Raw genomic sequence first — 21,568 nt, 5'->3', positions numbered from 1 at the left:
TTATGCTGAAAATCTGCCATACTTTAAAATGGATTCAACCCTTATTGTGAAGCTAGTGACAAAACCACTAAACTCTCATGCCTAAAACACATTGTCTAGAACTTAAAAGTTATGAGACAGAATTACTTACCGTAAATTATCGTTTCCATTAATATTAACAAAGATGCCGACGTAGACAGCCAGGATGGACAGCAAGACACAGGCGAGGGCTACTGTTGCGAACTTATTAACGAACTTCACACCAATGAACACAATGGTACCCATTATACACAGGAGAGCTGTTCCATAAACGCGGAAATTGTTGTACATAATACTTGCATCCTTCGTGAAGTCTCCAAATATGGACGCTTCTGGACACATGTACGTCTGTGGAAAAAGTCACACTTCATTAGTGAAATTTTTGATATTAAATGATTGCAAAAAAGCACGCGCGCGCGCGCGCGCGCGCGCACACACACACACACACACACACACACACACACACACACACACACACACACACACACACACACACACACACACACACACACACACACACACACACACACACACACACACACACACACACACACACACACACACACACACACACACACACACACACACACACACACACCTACATCTTCATTATAGACAACATTCAGTCTGCAGGCCTCTGTGAATTTACTAAATGCTGCCACAATACTCTATTTGTAACTAGATCTGTTGTCTCGTTTAGTTCTATACCTCTTATCTTTAAATCATTAGAAACTGAGTCTAACCATTGTCATCTTGTCTCCCTCTGCTTTTCTTACCCACCATAACAGAATCCATTATCCTCCGAGGTACCATATCCTCCTCCATTCACCTCATATGATCCCACTACCAAAGCCAGTTTATGCATACAGCTACATCCATCGAGTTCATTCCTAACATAGCCTTTATCTCCTCATTCCGAGTACAATCCTGCCATTGTTCCCACCTGTTTTTACCAGCAATCATTCTCACTACTTTCAAGTCTGGTACTTCTAACCTATAAATAAGATATTCTGAGTCCACCCATCTATCACTAACATAAAGCAAAGTTGGTCTGAAACAGACCAATGTAAAGATAGTTTTGTCCGGGAACTGACTTCCTTCTTACATAATACTATTGATTGCAACTGCAAGCTAACTGCACTAGCTTTACTGCACCTTTGTTAAATCTCACTTACTATACTACCATCCTGGGAGAATATACATCAAAAATACTTGAAATTATCTACCTGTTTCAGCTTTGTACCCCCAATTTGACATTCAATTCTTTGGGTTTCTTACCTACCGACATCAATTTAGTCTTGGAAAGTCTAATTTTCATACTGTACTCATTGCACTTATTTTCAAGTTCCAAGATATTAGACTGCAGGCTTTTGGAATAGTCTGTCCTTAAGACCAAGTCATCAGTATAGGCCAGAATGCTTACTACATTTCCACCTAACTGAATCCCTCCCTGCTACTTTATACCTTTCAGCCAATGATCCATGTAAACTATGAAGAACAAAGATGAAAGATTACAGCCTTGTCTAACCCCTTTAAGTACCTTGAACCAAGAACTCATTCTACCATCAATTCTCACTGCAGCCCAATTGTCAGCATAAATGCCTTTGATTGATTTTAATAATCTACCCTTAATCTCATAGTTCCCCAGTGCGGTGAACATCTTTTGCCTTGGTACTCTGTCATATGCTTTCTCTAGATCTATGAAGCATAAAAACTGTCTATTTCTCCCAAAGCATTTTTCAATTACAGTAAAACCTTGTTAATTCAAAGTCACTGGGACGCAAAAATCGACATCGAATTACGTGATTTCAAATTAACCGCCAACTCGTAATTCAGAAATGCCAACCCTTGCGGAATCACAAAGTATTCTAAGACCTGTTACTGCATGCAGTTAACCTTAATTTACAGTTTAAACCTTTCAAATGCCATGAAATAAAAACCCTATATCCAAAATGTATTCAACAAGGTGCATTTAGAGTATTCAAATAATGTACTTGGATAACTCAAAGGCAAACAAAATCTCACGGCAACAAAAGAAAAACAAACATGATTTGAAGACGAGGAGAGATCTATACTGGCTCCCCCGTGCAAGTGCTTTATTCATTGGATTACTGTACTGCATGCATTTTGTATGCCTGTACTCATTCGCAAAGTACCCGATGACCTTAAAACATTGCGTCTTATCAAACTTTCCTATGACGAGGGGAGGAAGTCTCTCACTTCCGTCTGCATTGCAATACAGTATAGTGTCTCTATGCTTGTACAATTTCCCGCCATGGCACTTCTCTCCTTTGAAACCATAAGTCCGTTTGGGCTTGGCATAAAAAAGAAAAATGCAGTTTCATCGGCATTGACAATATTGTTTGGTGTGTACGAACTGATTATGTGAGCCACGCTTTTTTGCCAACTGTCGGCAACGCCAGTGTTCGCGGATTCTGCTTCTCTGCACACTGCCTGCTATGTGATATTGTTAAGAGATAAGAATTTCATAGTGTTCCGTATTGAAATGAGTTCACTATTAAGTTGAAAGAAGATATATGATGGTTCAACCTTTCAATGCTATTAAAATAAGAAATGTAAATTTTACATTCCTACTTAATTATAGTTGGCACCAGTTTCAACCAATATTCTTGATCGGCTGATGATGACCAACATTATTCTTCGAATTATGAATTATCCATATTTCGAATTAAAGAATTTAAATATGTTTAATACATTTACAAGCTGCTCTCACTTCATCATTCCTCCAAGATGTTTGCTTTTTCTCATCCTTACACACAGTTGTTCCTAGGCATTCCCTTGCTGTTTCTACTACATCATTCCCTATATCCTGAACCTGCTTATTATCCATTGTTTGGAACTTTTCACTAATCATATCCACGTACTTCTGTCTAAATTCCTCGTCCTGAAGATTTTCTACCTTTATTTGTCTGCAGACAGATTTCACTTTCTCTATCCTAGGCCTAGAGATACTTTGTTCACTACAGATCGCATAGTGGTCTGTATGATTGACAAATCCTCAAAAACCTCGCATATTTCTAACAGATTTCCGTGAATTCAAAGTTATTTAAGATATAGTCTATTATAGATCTAATGCCCCTACCCTCCCATGTGTAGCGGTGAATAGCCTTATGCTTGAAGAAAGTATTCGAAACTGCTAAACCCATACTAGCACAGAGTCCAGAAAAAGCTTCTCATACCTAATAGCTTCCACATCTTCCTCACATTTACAAATCACCCTTTCGTTTCCTTCAGTTCTATTTCCAACTCTTGCATTAGCACTGAACTGTGAGTTAGGCCTCTCCAGCCATTCAAATCATTCACCAGCTCTACTGTTGTGTTCCCTACTTCAAAATTCATGAACTATCTGATGCAAGAAGTTTCAACTTTAAGGAACAGGTGCCTCTACGGGAGCATCACACATGTCGTCTAGTATTCAAGGACTTTAACTAACAGGAAGAAATTTTGTTTTTGTAAGTTGATCATGCAGTATATATGTTTTGTTGATGTTGCCACCCCTGCTAGTAAAGTGTCCTCCAACCATATTGCTCCTCTCCTAATTAACCTATTATTCAATCACGTCTTCTCTTTCTTTTCCATCTAATACATTCTCTTCATTAGCTGTTTAAGGGTGGGTTTTTCTGGGTTCTAGGTCTTGTATGGTGGCAATGTAACTTGTGTTGAGCATCTGAGAAATTGGTCTCTTTGAAGGGAGTATGATATATAATGGCATATAAGATTTAATTCTTCTATGTGTAAGAGCTTTGGTGGTCTCGTGGTGTAAATTACTCTGAGCTGTTGAGCTCTTTCTTGCAAATTACCTCAGAGTTTTTGAGCTCCCTTTGTTAAAGAGCTGATGAGCTCTCATTTGGTGCTCGAATATTCTGACTTTGTAATAAGTGAGCCTTGGGCTTGTGTTGTTGTTGTTGTTGTTGTCATCTGAGCTTCCAGCTCAACTTCTATATTGTCTATTAAATTGTTATTGTGATATTTAAAGTTTATTCTGTTGAAGAAAAAGAAAATTTAAATATCTGAAATTTAATAGGTTTTATTTAACTTTAAATTTTGCTTTGTCCTCCCATTCACCCTTCACACTTCCTGCCCTCTGTGAACCATGGAAAGGTCCGTAACAAACACTATCCTATCCTTGTTATTGACCCTGACTATGGTGTCACTCAGTGCTTCATGAAACTTGTCAACTTCATCATCTGCACCTTCACATGGTGAATATACTCAGACAATTCTCATCCTAATTCCTCTAAGAGCCAAATCTACCTACATCATTCGCTCATTTACGTGCCTATCTCTTCCTTACTATCTCTTCTTACCCACATATCATTTGCTCCTAGCACATCCAGATGTATCCTCTTTGCTGACTCAGCCAGTTCTACTTTCATTTTTCCATAAGCCCTATTAATATTGATAGCTCCCCATCGAATTCCATTTCGTTCGCCAAGTTTTTTCCAAGGAGTCCCTCACCTGTCAAATGGGAGTGGAACTCTGTTACTCCCATAGGCTTGCTTAAATCATTCTGAGTATGCTCGGTGAAAATTCTGTGAAGGAGGATGCTACCCATACTTATACATAGTCCAATTGAGGATCTCCTCTAATAGGTTAGGGACCACCGGTGGATTGTATGGTCCTAGCCACTTGAACACAAGTTGGGCCATGACTCAGAATATGTCCGAGATGCCCACTCCCATTCCTTAGCAGCTGGTATGCCGACTCTCAGGATCACTTACTAGGTCATGCTGCCATTGCCCATGGTTCACAAACTAGGATGTGACGACAACAACCCACACCATGAACCATCTATAGACATTGTTTAGAGTTTTGTAGACCAGGATCTAATTATAATATTCAGAGTAGTCCAAATATTAAAAAGGAAACAAATATCACACATAAAATAAAATAAATCTTGATTTCTAAATATGTCTGACAAAGAGAATAGTAACTTGCCTGGCTATGCAATTTAAGAGACCAATCTCCTACTGGAGGCATCCATCTGATTTTTTTTCCAACAGGATCACTTTGCATTTTTGACACATCAAATCTTAAAATTCTATTTTCTCTATATCAAGTGTAACTTTAATAAGGTAAAATTCATTGTTATGTAAGTGTCAGTACATAAAACACTGTGTCTAAGCTAGAGGTATACAGAAACAACAGCATATAATGTCTGTGTAAATACTGCAAAACGGAATTCCTGAAAACCATTTCCATTGTAGGCTTTATCAAAGTAAACAACAATGAAGAAGACAACTTGCTTTCATCACCTGGGATTCCACCTACAAAGAGATGGCGGTTTTATCTTGATGTGTAGATGGGAGTTAATGCGATCTGGCTGCGATGGAAAGAAGTCACATCAGTCTTGTGCAACAACCAAAATCTATCGGACAATAATTTGCTCAGTTGTGTTATATGGAAATGAATACTGGCCAACCACCAAATCCGCCAAGCACGTGATGGAGATCTGCATGGCTCGTTGGTTACTGGGTGTCATCATGTTCAAACATGTACCAACAACATGGTACAATGGCAGATGGGCATTGTATCCATTACAGAGAAGATTCCATTGGTTTGGACTGTAGTCTGCACTTCACATGTCACCCATCACGTCTAAGTTGATGGCCATCACTCCTGTGGCAGACCAAATACATGTTGGAAAGACACGTTGAATGCTGACTTGAAAATCACTGAAGACGCATGTAACTGTGCAAATTGACAGTGCAGGATGATGTTTAGAAGAAGCATGTCAGAACTATTCTGTATATACCGTATATTATTTGTAGGTAAATGATCAGTCCATACAAAAACTCTCCGAGATTTGATGTTATTGTCACGGAGGTTATGCTTGAGCAAAAATTGAGAATGAATGAGATATACCAAAACTAAATGTCTGGTTAGGACTGCATAAACTTGGTGTGAATTGTCTATTTTAGTTACGGTGATAGGAGACTCCATACTCAATATGGAAAACTTTGCCATCCCACAGATATCTCATAGTTTCACATTTCAGCAGGACGATACCCCATGAAATTTGCATAGAAATGGTGATGGCCATCAACAAATGAATGAGACTTTTCATGGATGTTGGATAGGAAGAGGGGGTACTAATAACTTGCTCCCTCTATCTCCACATTTGACCTCTTTATACTTTATTGTATGGGTATTTATTTGTGCAGGAGAAAATTCTGAGATGTGGCTGATTGGGACTATGTATCATTAAAGTAATTGGTCTCACAATGTCTCAAATGCTTATTAAAAAATGCCACTGTGAAGTGTACCAATATTCATAAAAACTTTTTGAGTTACTCTGTGCAATGTCGAGCATATAAATTTAACACACTTATGGTACTATCTTGGACACCCTCCATCAGGAAGGTAGTTGCTTTAAAGTTTGAGATATGGAGAAACTTTACTCAGTAAATGATGAGAAATATGGTATCTTTACCATATGAATTATGTACGAGTAAACCCTTGAAATGTATTCTCATACAAAAATAGCTACTTTAGTGAAGTAGGATAATGGTATTGCTACTTACAAGAACAATTTCAACTGCTCCCACTATGTACATAGCTGCAGCCAGTGTGGTGCCTGTGTAGAACAACATTCCGACAGCACCACCAAACTCTGGCCCCAGTGATCGTGAGATCATGAAGTACGAACCCCCTGCTGGAACCACGCCATTGGTCGCTATGGCGCTCATCGAGATGGCAGTGAGCATCGTCTGCAAGAATAAAGTTCCTTTAAATACCCTCACAAAGGTGATCACTAATGCAAAAGATATTTTCAGGGACAAGTCACCACTGAATCAGCAAATGATCAATTAATACAAAACACATAACATAACTTATTAGCATGAAGTTCAATATCATATAGCAATTATTTTATGGTAAGTACTGACTGGAGAATATGTACATCACAACCATATTAACAAACAGTCTGGTAATTGTTCATAATTTGGTACCAAATATGTAAGGCAAGCAGGTATAAGTACCCACATAGCTGGAGATATGTGGGATCTGGTACATGCAGCATGGGTGAAATTTAAAGAAGCAGAGATTGTTATCAGTGGAATGCTGTGTAGGAGGGATAATGACTGGAAGGTGATTGGGCATTCAAATGAGACTATGGTGTAGGTATGTAGGAAACTGGGATTGAGATTTCTAGATCCTAATGGGTGGGTAGGAGATAGAGATCGGCGCTCAGATGGCCTTCACTTAAACCGCAGTGGTAAGTATAAGTTAGGCAATTTGTTTAGAAGGGTTATAGGGAGGTATATTCAGGGAAATGGGGTGGTCTAGGGAGCGGTGATAAGGGTACAAGGAACTGGAAGTCAAATATGGATGACATAAAAATGTTAGTGTTGAACTGTAGAAGTATTGTAAAGAAAGGAATAGAATTAAGTCATTTAATAGATATATACTTACCAGATATTGTAATAGGAGTTGAATCTTGGTTGAGAAATGATATAATGGATGCAGAAATTTTCTCAGGGAACCGGAGCAGGTATCGCAGAGATAGGATAGGAATGGTGGGAGGGGTAGTATTCATTCCGTGAATGAAGAATTTGTAAGCTACGAAAAAGTTAAAGATGAGGAACATGAAATTCTAGGTGTAAGACTCATTTCTAAAGATAACAAGCAAATTGATGTCTTTGGAGTGTACAGACCGGAAGAGTAGCGCTGACACTGACTCAGAATTATTTGATAAGATAATCAGCTATGTGGGAAATGGTATGGAAAGGAATATGATTGTAGTGGGAGATCACAATTTACCAAATGTCAATTGGGAAGGTTAAAGCGAACGGCAGAAATCTTGACCAATAAATGGCAAATAAGTTAATATGGGAAGGATAGCTGATTCAGACAGTGATGGAACAAACTAGAGGGAAGATATTCTGGACGTGGTGCTGATAAATCCAGATGAGCTCTATAGAGAAACCGAAGTAATAGATGGTATTAGTGATCACAAAGCTGTTTTTGTCATAGTTAAAAATAAATGTGATAGAAAGGAAGGTCTTAAAAGTAGGACTATTAGGCAGTATCATATGGCTGATAAAAACAGACATGAGGGAGTTTTTAAAAAGTAACTATGATTGGTGGAAAACAGTAAACAAAAATGTAAACAGATTCTGGGATGGGTTTAAAGCAAATGTTGAAGAATGTGAAAACAGGTTTGTACCTTTAAAGGTGGTAAGGAATGGTAAAGATCCACTATATTATAACAGAGAAGTAAAGAGACTAAGAAGGAGGTGCAGACTGGAAATAAACAGAGTTAGACATGGGTGTGGAAGTAAGGAGAAATTGAAGGAACTTGCTAGGAAATTGAATCTAGCAAAGAAGGCAGCTAAGGATAACATGATGGCAAGCATAATTGGCAGTCATACAAATTTTAGTGAAAAATGGAAGGGTATGTATAGGTACTTTAAGGCAGAAACTAGTTCCAAGGAGGACATTCCAGGAATCATTAGTGAACAATGAGAGTGTGTGTGCAAGGATCTTCAAAAGGCAGAAGTATTCAGTCAGCAGTATGTAAAGATTGTTGGTTACAAGGATAATGTCCAGTTGGAGGAGGTCACTAATGCTAAAGAAGCATTAAAATTTACCTATGATAACAATGACATTTACAATAAAATACAAAAGTTGAAAACTAGAAAAGCGACTGGGATTGATAAGATTTCGGGGGATATACTAAAGGCAATGGGTTGGGATATAGTACCATATCGGAAGTACTTACTTGATTAGTGTTTGCACAAAGGAGCTATACCAAATGAATTGAAAGTTGCTATACTAGCCCCTGTGTATAAAGGAAAGGGTGATAGTCATAAAGCTGGAAATTACAGGCCAGTCAGTTAGACATGCGTTGCATGTAAGCTTTGGAAAAGCAATCTTTATGATTATATTAGACATGTTTTCAAAATTAATAACTGGTTTGATAGAAGGCAGTTCAGGTTTAGGAAAGGTTATTCCACTGAAGCTCAACTTATAGGATTCCAGCAAGATATAGCAGATACCTTGGATTCAGGAGGTCAAATGAACTGTATCGCGATTGACCAGTCCAAGGTATTTGATAGGGTGGATCATGGGAGACTACTGGTAAAAATGAGTGCAATTGGACTACACAAAAGCATGACTGAATGGGCTGCTATATTTCTAGAAAATAGATCTCGTAGAATTAGAGTAGGTGAAGCTTTATCTGACACTGTAATAATTAAGTGGGGAATTCCTCAAGGCAGTATTATTGGACCTTCATATTTTCTTATATACAGAGTTCAAAAAAATTAGGGGAACATGTTTTTGAATGTATGCCATGCTCCACAAACCAATACCTCACACCCAGGTATATTACCAACTAAACCTTTATTCTTTACCATTGAAGTATACAAAAGAACATCGATGGATTCGCTTTCATTTTCAGAACTCAAACGGAAATGCCCAAATAGGGGTGAAAACAAAGTGATAACAGTCCCCCAGGGTGGATTTTTATCACAGCTGGAGAACTTCAGTATGGTGTATGTCCTCCACGAGCATTTATCACAGCTTGGCACCTATGTGGCATGCTCCGTATAAGTCAACGAAAGTCACGTTGCGGTATCAGGTCCCATTCTTCAATGAGAGCCTGTTCGAGGTCTTGGAGAGTCTGTAGTGGAGCAGGACGCCCATGAACACTTCTGTCAAGCCTATCCCACACGTGCTGGATGGGACTAAGATTGGGACTCACTGTTGGCCATTCCATCTCTTGAATGTCCAGTTCTCGCAAGACAGCTCTGGTGATACACGCTACATGAGTCCTGGCATTGTCATTCATGACAAAATCCGTACGGCCATCAATACTGATACCACCCGACACCATCACAGAACCTTGTACAAATCGGTCGCCTTCTTGGACAACATTTGGTATATACTGCTCACCACGACATCTCCATACACGCTGACGTCCATCACGCTGTGTCAGGGGAAATCTGGACTTGTCTGTGAACAACAAAAGTCTCCATTGGCGAAGTTGCCAGGTGACGTGGGTACAGGCAAACAGAAGGCGAGCTCCGCGATGTTGCTATGTTAAATGGGGCACTCGAACAGGATGTCTGGGTCGTAAGGACACTTCTCTTAACCTGTTTCTTACTGCCTGGTCAGACACCATGACTCCAGTGACCCTCCTGAGGTCTTGTTGCAGTTCTCTGGCAGTTGCTGAACGATACCATAATGCACAGATGCTCAGATATCGGTCATCCTGTGGGGTTTTCATGCGTCCACGACCTTGTCCAATCTTCCTTGTGAACTGCTCTGTCTTACTGCAGTGATTCCACAAGTGTTGAATAAGTGACGGAGAGACATTGAGATCCACGGCAACATGACAAAAAGTCCATCCTTCCTGGAGCAAAGTGAAGGCCTTTGCGACTTGAACCTCTAATAGTTATAAATTTAATTTTGTTCCATATTGAAGTGAGATTACAGTAAAATAAAGGTTTTCAAAGGTCCGCCTTTTCAATACAATAATGTTTTATTGTAAATCAATCACATATCATAAGGGTACTAGTTTCTGCACCTGTATTGTGCCATCATCAACCCTAGATGCAAACTGAGCAATTATTATATAAATATACCTAAAACACATTTTAAAACACATTACTAGCAATTTGAAATGCTGCCGTATAAAATTCTTATAGCGACTCCGTCGTAAGTATTTTATATAATATTGTGTAGTCCAGCCTGTGTATGTCCAGGTTAAGTGAAATCTACAATATTTACATTGTCTATATGAGTTAGCACTTGTTCACTTAAATTAGGTGGTTCCAAAGAAGTTGAACTGGTCTTATGGAGATCGTAGTTTGACCTGAGATTTAGATCTGAAGAAGAAAATAGGAAGTCAAATTAGGCGTAGAAGATAGTGGAAGCAATGTATGGAAATGACTTGAACCTCGTTAAGATGTCTCATGGAACATCCTGGTTTACGTACAATGTGCTCAAATGAACACAGTAGTCTGTGTACCTCACGACGACATATGGACGCACAGCTATTCACTTTGTTTTGAGGGGTCACCTGACAGTTTAATGCATAGCTATGCCTACAGATGGAGTATAACTTTGATTTGGCACACCCTGAGTAGCTAAGGTCTCAAGGTATGCTGTATGACCATTGGAACCCCATCTACCACAATTACCGTTCACATACCAGACGTTACAAAACATGTTCCCCTAATTTTTTGAACTGTGTATATAAATGATATAAGTAAAGAACTGGAATCAGAGATAAGTCTTGTTGTTGGTGAAGTTATTCTGTATAGAGTATAAATATGTTATAAGATTGTGAGCAACTGCAAAATATTTTTTGCTAGTTGCTTTACGTCGCACCGACATAGATAGGTCTTATGGTGACGATGGGACAGGAAAGGGCTAGGAGGGGAAGGAAGCGGCCGTGGCCTTAATTGAGGTACAGCCCTAGCATTTGCCTGGTGTGAAAATGGGAAACCACGGAAAACCATTTTCAGGGCTGCCGACAGTGGGATTCGAACCTACTATCTCCCGAATACTGGATACCGGCCGCACTTAAGCGACTGCAGCTATCGAGCTCGGTAACTGCAAAATAACCGTGATAATGTTGTGAGATGGACAGTAGGCAATGGTATGGTGATAAATGGTGTTAAAAGTCAGGTTGTGGGTTTCATAAATAGGAAAAGTCCTCTCAGTTTTAATTACTGCATTGATGGGGAGAAAGTTCCTTTTGAGAATCATTATATATACCTGGGTGTTAATATAAGGAAAGGTCTTCATTGGGGTAATCACATAAACAGTATTGTAACTAAAGGGTACAGATCACTGCATATGGTTATGAGGGAATTTAGGGGTTGTAGTAAGGATGTAAAGGAGAGGGCATATAAATCTCTGATAAGACCCCAACTAGAGTATGGTTCAAATGTACGGGATCCTCATCAGGATTACTTGATTCGAGAATTGGAAAAAATCCAAAGAAAAGCAGCTCGATTTGTTCTGGGTGATTTCCGACAAAAAAGTTGTGTTACAAAAATGTTGCAAAATTTGGGCTGGAAAGACTTGGGAGAAAGGAGAGGAGCTGCTCGACTAAGCGGTTGCAATAAGCAGTATGTTCCGAGCTGTCAGTAGAGAGATGGCATTGAACGACATCAGTAGACGATGAAGAGTGGTGTCTTTAAAAGTAGGAAAGATCACAATATGAAGATAAAGTTGGAATACAAGAGGACAAATTGGGGCAAATATTCGTTTATAGGAAGGGGAGTTACGGATTGGAATAACTTACCAAGGGAGATGTTCAATGAATTTCCAATTTCTTTGAAACCATTTAAGACAAGGCTAGGAAAACAACAGATAGGGAATCTGCCACATGGGCGACTGCTTTAAATGTAGATCAGTAGTGAATATGATTTGACTGTTGAATTTTATAGAGTGAATTCTAGGAAAAGATATTCTGCACATCTCAGTGAAGGTAACTGAGAGAATGCAATATTTCATGGTGTAATTTATATAGTTCTTTGTTCATAAATTCTTTAAAATAAATATCTGGTTCTATTTTCAGTTGTATCACTTAATACGATGACCATAGCTACAAGTTTTTGTATTTCAGTATATGTTTATATCAGCCTTTTGAAATGATGCAATACAGTATTTAATATCAGGCATCATGAATGTATTCATAAGTTCATTAATTACTTCATACGAAAGTTGTTTCATGAGAGAAAAATACGGATGTTGTTAGGCAAACACTTTGTGCCATCTTAAGATATTTTGGTAACTCTCGAGATGTTATGTATACACAAAAATTGATTCTTATTATTGGGAACACTTACGATACCATGCTTCCCTTTGTCTGGTAACGTTATGTGTGAATCCTACATCTTAGTTCATTGAGAAATGCAATTTAATTAAGGTTATATAAGGAGTTAATATGAAGAAGCACTTCACTATTCTCAATGGGGAATTGCACCCATGACTTTCTGGATAAACTGAGCATGCCTTAACGGCCTTGGCTAGGCAAGCTCTCAATGTCTAGTCATATGGGAATATACAGGAATGTGTAATTAAGGCTTCTAGTATGAGTTTTGAAGGACACAATATCACTCATTCTACAAGTAATTTCAATGTCTATATCTGACAATGGTATATGAATGCTCATCATTCAAGAGTATTTTCACAAGAGAAAGATCATTATTGAGACAGCGATATGTTTTCAAGTCAAAATACATTGGAACTGTTTTGTGATACCTTCAAATAAGTATTAGAAGGTAAACTGTTATAATCCAAAAGCATTTGGACAATCAATTTTATTAATCTCTGTATAGTGTGTTAATTTACTTTAAATCTAGTGCTTTACAATTTCTCTAGTACAAATAAACAAAAGATATTGGAAATATATAGAAATATATATAAATTATGAAAAGTTTATTTTATCATAATGCATTTTCATGTCCCTCCTACAGGGGAAATTTAGATACATTGTTTCATTAAATCGGAAATTTTCGTTTGAACCTTCTTCTCACAACACTTGGGAGTAGGTACTGTAACATTTGTAGCAGCAAATAATGAGTGGAATGTGCGGTAGAGGGGAAGGTTAACAGTACCGGTATGCAGAGTACAGGACACATTTCTCTGAAAAGACTAAAACATTGCCAAATATTTCGACTTTCAAGAACTTAACTATTACTACTCAAGTAAATTTCTTTACATTTAAAGTAATAGGGTATCTAATCATAGTTTATATTTTAAATTTCATAGTTTCATATTATTATCATTACTATTATTGCTGCAAGTAATGTTCCCAGCTCAAATTTGAGCACCAGTTCTGCAAATTATCATTTTTTTCACCATCCTTTTGGTTAAACTGGGTTTTGGTTTAGCAAAGTTCGGTTGTACAGTATTTGAAAAGGCATGGGTAATAGGGAGGAGAGGGGAGGAAAGTCTAAGTTGTAAAATTATTTATAACTTTCATCCTGTTCTAGGTTAAAAAATTATAACTCTAGATATTGTGGGTTTACAAGCAAAACACATTAAGTCAAAAATCTTACTTCTGAGAAAAAAGGGGTTAGAAAGTTTCCAGTCTTTTATTGTCCATATTTGCTCTCAGAATAAGAATATTTATATTTAATACTGTATTATGCAAAGGGTTTATTAAGAATAACACTGTAGAGCAGCGTGAAAAAAATCTGACCTATCTCGTTTTGCTTGTAACCCTATGATATTATGGTTTGCCAAAATGGAAACTCCCTTCACATGTTTGAACTACCGGGCATTAACAAAATTCAATACAGTACTTGAGTTCTGAGGGATAATAGAGAGACCAAAATAAATATGTTTCATTAAACAACCTTAGGTTGAAATTGGTAACTAAGGTACGGTACCTTTTGATGTGATTGAGAATAAAAGTATTACATTTCAATTGAATTATAATCCCTTAAAAAAACTGTCCATAAATGCAGCCTCTTTCCTTGTAGGCTTCTTGTTCTCCCATCTACACCCCACTTGAGTTCATTGTGTGCGGGCACTTCAAGAGCCTGGTGTATGAGACTCCAATTGAATCTGAGGAAGAGCTTGTTTACTCTCTACAGCTCATTGCAGAGTTTGTGTTGTAGCAGAAGGTCTTACTTTTAAACAGTTCTTATAAAGGATTTCAATTAAATTATAATAATTTCATTCTCAATCACACAAAAAAATACCTCAATGATCAATTTAATAAAATATACTTCTTTTGGTCTCTTGTAACATCCTTAGAATTTTGAGTACAGATTTTTTACATTTTTTTTTTACTCCCGGTATATTATTGAAGTCCGTACCCCTACAGGACTCATGAGTTTTAAAAAGAAAAGTAGGTTTGTGTGTGTGCAGTAAAACAAAGAAAACTCACCACACAGCAGCAGCAGAGCACGATGAGGAAGCCGAAGAGCGCTCCCGCAGTGCCCACGACCCACGTCAGCCGGATGAAGAGGATCACGCCGAAGATGTTCTGAATGCAGGGAAGGTACACGCCGATGAGTGTCCCCATCCGCGCACTCGGTTGCGGCTTAGCATCGGGATCGGTAGCCGCAGGGATGGTATTGCTATAGTTGGCGAGCGAGGAGATGAGCGTGGAGATACGCGGCCGATCCTCCATCTCCTCCTGTGACAGGCAAAAAACAAACAGGGTAAGTATTCTGGGCAATGTAAAGTTATCAGGTACGAACTCTATTCTTGAGGCAATTAAGACTTGCTGGAAACATAATTTCTTGAAGGGTTACTTTTATAGGAGAGAAGGTTTCTTGAAGGGCTACTTTTATAGGAGAGAAGAAGTTTCCAAGTGCTCTGTACATTCGGGCTTATTCGATCCTGTGTTAATATTTAAAATGAATTCCATGATGCAGTAGCGTAACGTTAGGGCCTGCAAGGTATGCAATGCAGGCGGGCCTGGGGCTTAAGGGGGCCCGCAAACTTCCCCCCAAAATATAGATAAATAAATAAATAATTTTACTTGAATGCCGTTCTGAACGGGAAAGGTTACATAACGGTGGTTTTGTAGAATGGGTTGAAAAAAGATTGTCTTTATAATTCGTAAGTACTGTAGATACCAGGTGAATGCATCTAGCTGCAATTATTATTATTGTGTTGAGTCTAACATAGCCGTGTTTCGTAACATGAACGGTACGCTCTCAAAAAAGCACTGAAGAAAAGGAAAAAAATAGATAAATCACCAAGACTACCTCTGTAACTGACTTAAGAAAGTTATTAGTAGTAGATGATTCAATCACAGCTGCAAGTGTCCCGGGCGTTTTACCAGTTTCTAACTCTTCGTGTTACAGTGACTTCCACCGAATGAACTAGAACTTACAAAGAACTAACTATGAAATGATAACACCCAAGACAGACACCTCAGCATCCACTGTCAGTGAAATCATCTATACTTTTGCATCCCAGAAAGCAAGCCGCATGGTCCAGTTTCATTAGACTTTGATTTGAGTGCAGTAAAGTTTAAAAAATAAAAAAAACCAGATAGCTGATGTTTTATTTCAATCTCTACAAAGTATTCAATTTTTAAAATAAAATCTAATTAGTTCTGTCATTTTACAATTAGTCTTTTGTACATACCGTATTAAAGTGATATAGATTGCATTAACATTTTGTTTGTATTTGCTGCAGTTAAATTTGCGTGTGTTATTGATAGGTTTTATAGAGTTTCTTTGCGGGGACCCAACTGTAATTTCTGCAGGCTGGCCTCTGCCATGATATCTCCATATCTCAGGAGATCGGCGAATTATCATCTTCCTAGTGTTATTCCCGCGCTATGGCGAGATCCGCTCGTCGGAAAATCAGTCTGCTGTACATTTTGGTTCCATCGAAGATGTTCTCTCTGATGCGACCCATGCATAGCACAAGATACAGCTACATTGAGCGAATTTCACTTGCACTGTCACTGAGCTGCTCTGTCCAGCGATTCTTTATTTTACTGACGTGTTAGGTTACCAGAGTTGTGAAGTAATTGAGTACAAGTAATCGAATTGTTTGCAAATACTTTTTTGAGTAATTTTTACTTGCTATCGTTTTACTTCTTGAAATAAAATTGTAATCATTACATTGTAGTACTCGTTTTATAAATCTCATGGGAGTAGAAACAGGAAAAATTACGTGATAATGAAGATAACAATTTCTGTTCTACTACAGCAGAACCAGTAGCTTCACCATTGATGGATGAGGTATTTTCTTACCTTTGCAGTACTTGCAAAGACGTCAAACTTATCCCACAATATCCAATACTGCTGGGGCTGTTCTTAAAATTAAACACAGGTATTCCTCCAAGTGCCGCAGTACGGCGTCTTTTCAGCATATGCATAGATGTACTTTCCTCCATGAGGCCGCGGCTTAGTGCTGAGAATTTTAAGAACCAATTATTTTGTAAAGCAAATGGAAAATTATCCGACGTGTTTAAAGTTACAAACTAAAATAAAAATAATATGCGTAAAAGTTCCGAGGTATCATGTTTAGTGATGATAGCTACTTAATCTCTCTATACTAAAAATAAGAAGTAGATAATATCCTTTCCTTCACAACCTTTTGGTATCATTCTGGCCCTATGTGAAAAAAATGTACGCGAATTCTGAAGACTGGTGGTCTGTGAAATAATTGTAACTTTTTTTTAAAATACTACTTGTTTGGGGCGTCGACCTACTGAGATATTTTGCCCCTACTTGCACCATGTGATATAAACCTGCGTGTAATTGGAATGGAGGAAGTGTAGAAAGTTGAATGTGAGGAAAGGGACTTAAGGACGACACAAACAGTCCCCAGGCCAGGGATATTAATCATTTACAATTAAAAACCCCTGACCCAGCCGGGAATCGAACCCGGGGCTGCCGGGTGACAGGCGGACGCGTTGCCCCCTACACCGCGGGGTCGGACAATTGTAACTCTACTGATTACTTCTTGAAAAGAAACTGTACAAGTAAGTCAATTTTGCTACTTGGCAAGCATTATCGCTCAGGACAACAGGTGCACCACAGAAATCAGGAGGAGGATTGCTCTCGCTAAACAAGCCTTCAGTAACAAGAAACAGTTTCTGACAAACTGGAACATTAACATTAAAATTAAGAAAGAATTTGCCAAAATGTTTGCGTGGAGTGTTTTGTTGTATGGTTGCGAAACATGGGTCTTAGCAAAACAGGATATAAAACGCCTGGAAGCAATGGAAATGTGGATATGGAGGAGGATATTGAAAATAAGTTGGACAGAGAAAAAATCAAACAATTGGGTTCTTAAGGAAATAGATGAAACAAGGGAATTGATCAACACTGTAGAAAAGAAGAAAACCCAAATTACTTGGCCAAACACTTCGACATAACACATTCCTCACGACTATACTGGAAGGAAAAGTTCTGAGTAGGAAGAGGAAGGCCGAGGAAGAAGTATCTGGATTCCGTGATAGACAGGCTGAATTCGAAAATAGTATGTTGACCTGCAACGCTCAGCAGAGGAGAGACAAATGCGGTTGCAGCGACAAGGCCTTGCCTTTACGATATGAATGATGAATGAACTTCTTGAAAAAAGAAAAAAAAGTAATTTGTAACTGCAATCAAATAAAATATTTTTCAGGTAGCTGTAATTCATCCCAATTAATTATTTCTCTTGTACTTTTCCCATCACTGTCGGTTACCCTTCTAAACGAGTTAACATTCTCAATTGTTAAAATTCCTCATTGTCCATTGAAATATTCTCAATACAATTAATGTAATGCATGCTCATAAAAGCACATTGGACTCTGCTACAAATCGGAGAGCTATGAGTGTGTTGAGTCATCAACCACGAAGTTGAATGAATTCCTAGGCTCTGTATGTATAACCAACCGTTGTCCCACATCTCTACGGGGTTAGGGATGAAGTGAGATGAATCTTCGTAGCGAGTTTTTACGTTCGGGTGCCCTTCTTGACGTCAACCTCATCAGAGGAGTTAATTAGATGAAATGAATGACGTTATATGCGGCAGTAGGAAGGGAGAGGGTGAAACCCAGTGCCGGCACATAGCCTACTCCTGTCGAATAGCACCAAGGGGTCTGCTCAAGGCTTAACGTCTACATCCGACGGACGAATCAGCATCAACAGCGTCATATGCCCTCACTTCATTTGAGCACTGCGGAGAGGTTCGGAATTTAATCCAGACTTTTGGCACGCAATCTAGTGGTTACAAATTGTATATCACCACCTCCCTTATCCCACCGGCCAACATTCTGCGTCTGACGAGAAGTTGTGGCGGCAGCTTGTAGGTATGGCAACAGTTACAGATGCTACGCTCTTAGCTACAAACATCAGTCGTGAGAGACAATGCGAGCTTTCTGAATCAATGCATATTCCTTATCAAACTGTTCATTATGCAGTCCACACAGTAAATGTGTCAATTTCTCCACCAATCTGAAAACCCACGACAGCACCTCAATTCGCAAGAGTCATAGCGGACGGAATAGATGTTTACTGTCAGGCCTCGAGACTTGAGATGGGAGCATGCGCGGCATCCTCTCACCTCTTATCCCGCATTTGCGCCACTTATCGTCAGACGACCATAGTAGTGATTAGAAATTGTGTGCTACCACCTCTCCTACCCTGCCGGCAAACATTCTGTTGGGTGAAATTTTTTTTCGACCAACGGGACTCGACGGTGCAGACCATATAGACTTCACAATCATGGCCACCAGGCGGGCTTACTGTGGCAACAGTAAAACCTCAAATCACCAAACTAATTATTAAAGAAGTACCGTATACTGAACCAGCCTTAGTGTCCCTCTAGAGAAGGCAAGGTGAAATAAGCCGCGGCTGGTTTGAGAGACAGTTCTGTCGTGATCCCCACAACACAGTGAAAGGTGGAATAAGGTCACACTGCGTTTAAATCAATAAATATTCAAAGACTTGTGGAGTCAAAACAAATCAGACAAAATTAGTAGAATAACAATATAGGATAAAATATTTTTGTGTTTGTTTTATTTACGATAATATGTTATTAATGTAGGCTATGACAATATAATTTTAGTTACTAAGCACATGTCTCTATGCACAAATACTCCCCTACCCATCTCTCTTTCCACAACAGCATGAAAAATCATATATTATTTATACGCATCTGCAATAATTTTGAGGTGGACATCTTTAATGCAATAATGAGGATGTTTTTTTTCCATAATACCATTATGTGAAATTGATTTAAATGTGAAAGAACATATTGTTTATAATTTTACATACAATATCAATTGAAAGTTTTATTTTATTTGTTTCCCAGGGTTATAGCGTTCTGTTTATACTTTTTTTTTTTATTTGGCTTTTGGTCCATCGACCATACAGCCAGCAAAAAACATTACAAATTCACAAGTCACACAGTAATATATATACGTATGACAGACACAGGAATGAAATGACATAAATGGCAGACAGAAAAATCGTCTGAAAGTCTCTTTCACTTCACAAACTCCTGGATGTTCTGAAATTTACATTTTTTTTTTAAACATGACTAAAATCAATATAAATGTCTGGTAAAATAAGAGCGGTCAAAAGGATACAAATTACATATTTAAAACGCTATATTTGAGAAATTGTGCTGAAGCCACTAACATTCTTTGTTTGATAGGAGAAAGAAAAACTGGCACGCTGGTTAGAGACAGTCTCCTTCACACACATATGCCTTGGATATTCTGACACTCACAATTCATGATTTACACTTTTTTTTTTTTTTTCTGAACATGACGAAAACCATTACAAATTTTTGATTAAGAGAGGTAAAAATAAAAATTAAAAGGACACTAATTAGATATTTAGATCACTATTTTTGAGAAATTCGGCTAAAATCGCATATACTCTCTGGTTGGCAGAAGCAAGAAGAGCTGGCACACTGGTTGGAAATGGAGTTCCAATTTTAATCAATTTTGAGAGCATTACTGATCGTGCAGTACTGTACTTTGAACAAACAAATACAACGTGATTCAAATCTGCGACACACGGAGGGTCATACTCACACGTGGGAGAGTCCAACACTTTTATACGGTAGAGATGGTCGGCGTAACATCCGTGTCCGAGTCGCATGCGTATGAGGGATGTGATGTGACGTCTGGCCAGTTTGATGCTATCGAACCATGGTTTGTTAGGGATATTAGCTTGAAGTGCGGCATAATATCGTCCTTTGTGCAGATCCTGTGTATTCCATTCCGTTGACCATTTTCTTTGAGCTTTCATACGGATAATGGGGAGAAAGTCTGTATAAGGGAGTTGGATGGCTCGTAAGTTGCTTGCAGTTGTACTTTGTTTAGCGAGGAGGTCTACTGTTTCATTGTGTTCGATACCAGCATGTCCCTTGATCCATAGAAAGTGAACTGTTATTCCTCGGAGTTCTGCGTTTCTCACTAATTGCAGAATGTCAAGGATGTACTTATTAGTCTTTGTGGTCCAGTCAGGTTGTTTTAAACGTTGTAATACGCTGAAGCAGTCTGTTAGGATGAGAATTTTCTGGAATTGTTGTGAGGTACCATAAATTATAGCTGCTTGAATTGCTAGCATTTCCGCTGTGTAGATGGAAGTTGGCTCTGGTAGGGACCGTTGTTCAGTAACTGCTGTTAATGGGCAATAGTAAGCATATCCTACTCCTTCTGAAGTTTTGGAGCCGTCTGTGTAGATGCATGTGAACTCTGACCAAGCTGTTTGTAAGAGTACCTTGACTGAAGTGTTCATATTCGTCCCTGCAATCACTGTATCAGATATAGAGAAAGTGTTCGGTGGTGAGGATATGAGCTCATAGTCGTAGCAAAAGGCAGGTACTGAGGCGCCTTTGAGCACAAGGGGGGAAATATACCGTAGTTCATGGTAGCTCGTCACCAGCAGTGGAGTGCGACAATTTCGTAAGTGCTGATATGAATTTATTAATCTACTGAGGATAAGTACTTTAGTAGAAAGTGGATGGTTGATCTGGGTAGCTCGGCGTAGGAAGAATATATCTGATAGCATCTGTCGTCTGATTGAAAGTGGCATTTCGATGGCTTCGACTAAGAGAGCGTTCGTGGGTGAAGAGTTCATAGCTCCTA

General features: G+C 38.6%; 1 protein-coding gene across 2 annotated transcripts in view; it reads right to left on the bottom strand.

Moving 5' to 3' along the window:
* The window catches only part of kcc (solute carrier family 12 member kcc), a 590,870-nt gene that overhangs the window by 101,271 nt on the left and 468,031 nt on the right, over positions 1–21,568 (bottom strand). For both annotated transcript variants that reach the window (XM_067145914.2, XM_067145915.2), the window contains exons 3-5: positions 14,897–15,148; positions 6,564–6,749; positions 131–366 (exon numbers count right to left, since the gene is read on the bottom strand). In XM_067145914.2, the coding sequence (XP_067002015.2) occupies positions 131–366; positions 6,564–6,749; positions 14,897–15,148 (674 nt within the window). The remainder of the gene's footprint in view (positions 1–130; positions 367–6,563; positions 6,750–14,896; positions 15,149–21,568) is intronic.

The sequence above is a fragment of the Anabrus simplex genome, chromosome 4 (assembly GCF_040414725.1).
Source record: "Anabrus simplex isolate iqAnaSimp1 chromosome 4, ASM4041472v1, whole genome shotgun sequence".
Classification (NCBI taxonomy): Eukaryota; Metazoa; Arthropoda; class Insecta; order Orthoptera; family Tettigoniidae; genus Anabrus; species Anabrus simplex.
The sequence above is the reverse complement of the archived record's forward strand: the minus strand, read 5'-3'. Positions and strand labels throughout refer to the sequence as shown.